The following is a 7,268-nucleotide window of genomic DNA, read 5'->3' on the forward strand; positions in this document are numbered from 1 at the left end:
CCGAGAAGAGAGATAATCAAATTCATAATGACAGTAGGAGATTTCAACACTGCTCTCTCTCTGATGGGTAGCGAAAGGAAACACGAAACCAGTAAGGACAATGGAAGACTTGAACAACAGTGTCAACCAGCCTGACCTAATGGACATTTATTGAACATTCCACTGAATGATTAGAGGATACACAGTCTTTATAAGTGAACATGGAACTTTCATCAGGGTAGACTCCAAGCTGGGCCGCTAAACAGGTCTCAGTAATTTAAAAGGACGGAAATAATGTTCCCTCACCACACTGGGACTTGATTGGAAATTAATAACAAAGAGTGAGCCGGAAGATCCCCAAGTGTTTGGAAATTAAACAGTATGTTGTTGTTGTTGGTCGGTGCCGTCGAGTTGATTCCGACCTGTAGCAACCCTACGCACAACAGAACAAAACACTGCCCGGCCCTGCGCCATCCTCAGCATCGCTGTGACGCTTAAGCCCAGTGTCGAAACCGCTGTGTCAGTCCATCTCCTTGAGGGTCTTCCTCTTTTCCGCTGACCCTTTACTTTACCAAGCATGTTGTCCTTCTCCAGGGACTGATCCCTCCTGACAACATGTCCAAAGTATGTGAGACATAGTCTTGCCATCCTTGCTTCTAAGGAGCAGTCTGGTCATACTTCTTCCAAGACAGATTTGTTTGTTCTTCTGGCAGTCCATGGTATATTCAGTATTCTTCTCCAGCACCAAAGTTCAAAGGCGTCAGTTCTTCTTAGGTCTTCCTTATTCATCGTCCAGCTTTCACTTGCATGTGAGGTGATTGAAAAAACAATGGCTTGGGTCAGGTGCACCTTAGTCTTCAAGGTGACATCTTTGCTTTTCAACACTTTTAAGAGGTTTTTTTGCAGCCGATTTGCCCAGTGCCATCTGTCTTTTGATTTCTTGACTGCTGCTTCCGTGGGTGTTGATTGTGGATCCTTAAGTAAAATGAAATCTTTGACAACTTCAATTTTTTTTCTGTTTATCATGATGTTGCTTATTGGTGCAGTTGTGAGGATATTTGTTTTCTTTATGTTGAGGTTTAATCCATCCCGAAGGCTATGGTCTTTGATCTTCATCAGTATTCGCTTTAAGTCCGCTTTACTTTCAGAAAGCAAGGTTGTGTCATCTGCACAACACAGGCAGTTAAACAGTATACTTCTGAATAAACTCTAGGTCAAAGAGGAAATTAAAAGGAAAATAAGAAAACATTTTGGAGTGAATTATAATGAAAACACATATCAGAATTTGTGGAATACAGCTTGTCTTAGTCATCTAGTGCTGCTGTAACCCAAATGCCACAAGTGGGTGGCTTTAAACAACAGAAATGTTTCTTTTCACAGTCTGGAAGCTAAAAGTCTCAAGTAGGGTCTTGGCTATATTGATTCTTGTTCGTAGCCTCAGGCATTCCTTGGCATTCCTGGGCTTACAGAGGATCTTCACCTGGTGCCTGTCTTCCCCCATGTGTGTATCTCTGTGTCTCTTTGGTCTTTTTATAACTCAGAAGTGATTACGTTTATGATCTACTCTACACTTGTATGACCTTATTAACAACAAAAGGACCCCCATTTCCAAATTGGGATCACATCCACAGGTGTAAGGGCAAAGAATTAAACATATATTTTGGGGGGAACACAGTTCAATCCATAACATAGTTAAAGCAATGTTTACAAAGAAGTTCATGATTTAAAATATTTATGTTAGATAGGAAGATAGTTCTGCAACCAGCGACCCAAATTCTACCTTAAAAGGCTTAAAAAAAAAAAAAAGAACAAAGTGAGCCCAAAGTGAATAGAAAAATTGAAATAATAAGATGAGCAGAAATCAGTAAAATAGAAAATGGACAAATAAGAGAGAAAATCAATGAAATAAAAAATTGATTCTTTGAAAAGATAATAAAATTTATACTTCTTGGCTATATTGAGCAAGGAAAGAAAAAAAAGATACAAATCAGCAATATCAGGAATCAAAAAGAGGACATCCATCCCTACAGATTGTATAGACATTAAAAGGGTAAGGGAATATTATAAACAACTTTATGCCAGCAGATTTGACAGTTTACATGAAATGTGCAAATTTCTTGAAAGGTACAAATTACCAAAACTGATGTAGGAAATGGCCATTTGTTAAATACATTAGATTCGTAATCAAAAACCTCCTACAGAGTAAATTGCAGGCCCATATTGCTTCATGGTAAATGTCATCAAACACTGAAGAATGAATACCAGTTCTACACAGACTTTTAGGAAACAGAAGACGAGGGACATCACCCTACTCAACTTGATGAGCCAGCATTACCCTGACACCAAAACCAGACAAAGACATTTTGAGAAAACTGCAAATCAGTGATCTTCATGAACATCTCACAGAAATTCTCATTTAAAAATTAGCAAATCAGACTCACCAGTCATATATAAAAGGATAATATATCATGGCCAAGCGGTGTTTATCTCAGGCGCGCGCAGTTAGTTTGACCTTTGAAAAAGCAGTCAGTGTCGTTCACCACGTGAACAGAACAAAGGAGAACTGTATGTGATTGCAGGAAAGGTATTCGGTAAAATCCAGCACCCATTCCTGATTAAAAAAATCACAACAAGCTCCTGTAGACAGGAACTTCCTCAGCCACTTAAGGGACGTGAGTGAGAAATGTGCAAAGTAATGTCATAATCATTGGTAACAGACTGTGTGATCGCCCTCACCCCCCGCCCTGCAGGGAACAAAGCAAGAACGTTTGCTCTGTTTCTCTTCCATGTTGTACTGAATGAAGCTCCTAGCCAGTGCAGCCAGGCAGGAAAAAGAAAGAAGAGGCAAACACTGGAAAGGAAAAAAAACTGCTGTTACTCACAACGCAGTGATTGTGTATGTTAAAAAAATATAAAAGGATTTACAGAAAAGCATTTTAATGAGCCAGTTTATCAAGGCCACAGGATGTAAGAGCAAACAAACAAACAAAAAAAACAATTGCATTTCTCTATCTTAGAAACAATTAGAAAATGAAAAAAGTTTCCGTTGTTTACAGTGGCTGTAATAAACATGAAATATTTTGGGATTTTCTTTTTTCATATGCAAGATCTGTATGCCAAAAACATTTCTAAAAGTAAAAACCTAAATAAATGAAGAGAGATGTCATGTTTGAGGAGCCCTGGTGACACGGCGGTTAAGCACGCAGCTGCTAACCAAAAGGTCGGTGGTTCGAACCCACCAGCCACTCTGCCGGCGAAAGATGTGGCAGTCTGCTTCCATAAAGATTCCAGCCTTGGAACCCTGTGGGGCAGTTCCACTCTGTCCTGTAGGATGGCTGTGAGTCTGGATTGACTGACAGGCAACCCATGTGCTTGGGTTGGAAGACTCAATATTACAACGTCCATTCTTCCCAAACTGATGTATAAATCTCCATGGTCTCAGTCAGAATCCTTCCCTTTTTTTGTAGAAACTGAAAAGCTCATCCTAAAATTTGTGTGAAAATGCAAACAACCCCTCGGTGTTCTTTTTAGTCATCATGCTGCAGGTGATCTCGGGAAATAGGTGCCACCTCCTTCCTTGTCTTGCTAAGGGGGTTTATTGCTTTAAAAGGGAACTTAAATTTTGTCCGGCAGTCAAAGGCTACAGCATTCTGGGTAAACAAGATGATGAACGATAACAAATGCCAAATGTCTAGACAAGAAGTCCTGTCGTAGTTGGCAGGACTGGATTGGCTGAGGCGACTATGAGCTAGGTACATCTAAAATAGCTGTGTGAAGACGGAGGTGCCGGCAGCACGGAAAGGCCTTGTCTTTTGAGAAGTCCGGGCTCCTGGGCAGCCCAGCAGCACAGTTGGCACCTCCGGGTCCTCTTGGGTCCTGCCTTCAGCCCTGGGGTGGACAGGGCAGGGTTTGGGCAAGCAGGAGCCCTTGGTGAGCCTTCTTTTCATTTGCTGTCTCCTAGGAATATGCCCAAGCAAGGTTTGATGCCTATTTTGACCAGAAGAGGAAGCTCGGGGTGTGACCGTGGGACGGCCTGACACCCTCACCACTGGACCACGCAGAGGCAGCCGGCAGGGCTCCTCTGTGCCGACTGCTGTACCTGCAGCGAGAAGGCTGGGATGTCTCGCTCGCTCCAGAGCCCAGATGTGTATGATACTAAAGACTGTATTAAAATGGAGTAACATTTATTTCATATCTTGTTTACAATTTCACTAGGACTCAGAGACGAGATTGGGAAGCAGAAATCTAGTGTAATAGTGCAATAGCGCAGCGCCTCACAACCTTTTAACCCAGAGAAGGCGTTTTATACTGGGGGCTGAAAGCTTTCTGTCGGATGCGGCAAAAGCGAGAGTACGCAGTGTTACTGCGGGGACTGTGGGGTTTTTGTATTTTTTTTTTATGTTGATTTTTCTGAATCTGAATTGATGTGCTGGTGAACACTGTGACCAGGCTCTTTGTAGTGACGATGTGTTGTAAACACTACTCACTTCGAGGGACCGTGCGTCAGCGCAGATATACTGTGAAGTCCCTCCGAGGCCTTATCCCGGGACGACGTCCGGCCCCGGGCGTCCTCTGCTGGGTCCCCAGGAAGCTGCTGGTTCACCCTTTTGGTCCAAACAGCTGATGCGCAAGAAAGCCAGTTGCACATGAGCTGTTGAGAGCTGTGCCTGCAGGTGGATGAATGTAGTCCTCTGTGCTGTTGTACATACCGTTACGCAGGTGAATTTACCTAACTGGATAGAATCTTTGCCGTGCCCTCCTCTAACGGACCTGCTTTATTAACTCCAGCCGTGGGGCGGGCAGCCGTGCCGCAGCCACAGAAGCCAGGCCTGGACCGGCTGTGTGGGGCCTTGGAGCCTGCCTCCGTCTCCCCTCACGTCCCCGACCTGGTGTGGAGCCGGCCACTTGGTCCAGCTCTTGTGGCCTTTCTCGCTTCCTCTCCGCTCAGCCTGGGGCTCAGCGCTGGAGGACGCGGGAGAGCTCACCCCAGGGCCCCCAGTGAGGAGGCCATGGTCAGCTGGGGGCGGGGGCACCCTGGGCCTGGCCCTCCGGGGTGGTGTGCGGAGACATAGGTAGGGATGGGTGAAGTTGGATGTGTAAAACGCCCCTTTGGGATAAACCCTTTAGATTTTTTTTCACTCTGAACTTTTATTTGAATTGTTTTTTTGCGCATACGTTTCTGCTACACAGAGATTGTACTATACAAAAGAATAAAAATTAAAAGCCCGATGTCACACTGTCACTCTGGGATGTGTTGAGAACCTCAGCCAGGAACAGTTCCTTGTGCTTCCTGTCCCTCCCCTGGCCCCCGGCTCGGAGCCAATCTCCAGGGCCCAGCGCTCCTTCTCCAAGTCGGGGTTCCCTGGCTGCCACACTCGTGGCTGCCATCAGGGCTCCCCAGCTCCCTCCTGGGGCCCCCTGCCCGTCTCTCCCTGGCCACTTTCACTGAGTCCCAAAGTGGTCTACCCGCACGGTGCTGTCTTCCCTGGTGGGATCTCTGGAAGGAGGTAGAAGGGACTGGAGGCAGTGCAGCAGCTTGGGAGGCAAGGGGATGGCCGGGGCAGGAGGGAGACTTCGCCATCCACACATGCTGCGTGTAGACGCATAAAGCTGCCACCAGGTGAATGTGGTTTACCATGCAGACAGTAAAAAAAAAAAAAAAAAAAACCGTACCCCTGCTTACAATGGCCAGTAGCTTCTCACTTAGAGTAAACATCCCAGCCCCTCCCTGGGCCCATGGCCCCGTCATCTCATCTGGCCCTGCCCACCCTCTGACCCTTGGCTGGCCATCTCTGCTGGGCCCTTTCTTCTGAAACCTCCATACCAGGTCTTCACCGACGGGCTCCCTCCCGTCGTTCTAACATCGGCTCAGAAGTCACTGCCTCAGGCCTCTCGGTCACCTCACCTGGAAGAGGTAGTTCCTCAGACATCCCTCGCCCCACACCCCTCCCGAGCTGGCACCAGTTCATTTCCTTCACGATCTGCCGCTTGCTTAGCTCCCACGTTAACACTGGAAGCTCATGTGAGCAGGGCTTAATGGGTCCCGGTCACTGACCAGGCCCTGTGGGTGCCAGCCTCCTGCAGTGAGACTGGATGTGGGCCTCCTCCTCCCTCCCCCCAGGCCCCCTGGGGCCCTGCCAACACTGCTCAAGCCTCTGTCTCCTCCCAGGGCCAATCTTGGCCCAGCCACCAGCCAGGTGACCCTATGTATGCCTGATGACCTCACTCCCCCCAAGCCCACCCCAGTACCTTTGCACATGCTGTCCCCAGGGCACCTGAACTCCAGCCACTGCTGCCAGCTGCCCATGTGGCAAAGCCGGGGTGGGGCTGACCAGTTGCCTCCCTGGGATCATACACCTGCCTCTCCCCAAACACCCCCCCCACTCAGCTTTCAGCTTCCACCCCACCCTGAAGCTTTCAGCACACACCCCGTCCCCTCTGCCCAGCTCTCCTCAGGAAGCTGTAAGGCTCAGCTCGGACTCAGTCTAGATCAGATCCCATCCCGCTTCCCTCAGTCCCAGCCTGGGGCCAAGTGTTTACAGTCCATGATTCCTGTCTTAGCCAGGGACTGCTGTCTGCCAGTCTAAAGCACTCCAGGTCAGGCCTCTGCCAGGCGTGTGAAATAGCTGCCGGAACCACTGGAACCCACCAAGCCTCAGGTTCTGAGCAGCAGTCCGGCACCCAGGGGATAGGCTCTTCCCAGCAACTGGCCAGATGAGGGCTGTAGCAACAGGTCAGGTGGCCTGGCTCGCTGTTCCCAGGGCGTGTGGCCTTTGTCCTGGGCCTCTGGCCAGAAGAACCATTTGCAACGCGTTGGCCAAGAAAGTGAGACCTCTGCGAAGCTTTGGCTTTGCCTCCTCCCCATGGTGGGACCCTGGCCAGAGGGACCTGCAGGGGCCCACCCCCATGGCCCAGCCCAGGGGAGCAGGGAGACAAAGGGCCTAGGGTGGCAGGAGGCTGGGGCAGGCGTCTGCTCCTCCGGCCTTGGGTGACTTCTGGTTGCTGGAGACAGCCTCCGCTCTTTTCTGTGAAGGAGTTTGGCCTTTAGTGTGTAACACCACTGCCTGGGTGCAGCTCTGCCTGGCAGGCTCGGACACCCTGAGCCCTTGGGGCCCAGTGCCAGCACCACGGCCTAGGACACTGGCTGGATTGACGACAGGCACCACCCTCCACCCTGAGCACCCCAAGCAGATCCTTACAGCCAGTTTGCCCACCTCCACAGAGTGGGGGCTCACCCGCCTGGGAAGATACATGCTCATCTTGAACTGGAACGTGCTGGAAACGGCCTT

The 7,268-nt window shown here is 48.8% G+C and overlaps 1 protein-coding gene across 4 annotated transcripts in view; it reads left to right on the forward strand.

The window, feature by feature from the left end:
- The window catches only part of CHKA (choline kinase alpha), a 76,356-nt gene extending 71,143 nt beyond the window's left edge, over window positions 1–5,213 (forward strand). For all 4 annotated transcript variants that reach the window (XM_010599147.3, XM_064287663.1, XM_064287661.1 and 1 more), the window contains one exon: window positions 3,941–5,213. In XM_010599147.3, the coding sequence (XP_010597449.3) occupies window positions 3,941–4,000 (60 nt within the window). In that variant the 3' untranslated portion in view covers window positions 4,001–5,213. The remainder of the gene's footprint in view (window positions 1–3,940) is intronic.
- The last annotated feature ends 2,055 nt before the right edge of the window (window positions 5,214–7,268 follow it).

Source organism: Loxodonta africana, chromosome 7 (assembly GCF_030014295.1).
Source record: "Loxodonta africana isolate mLoxAfr1 chromosome 7, mLoxAfr1.hap2, whole genome shotgun sequence".
NCBI lineage: Eukaryota > Metazoa > Chordata > Mammalia > Proboscidea > Elephantidae > Loxodonta > Loxodonta africana.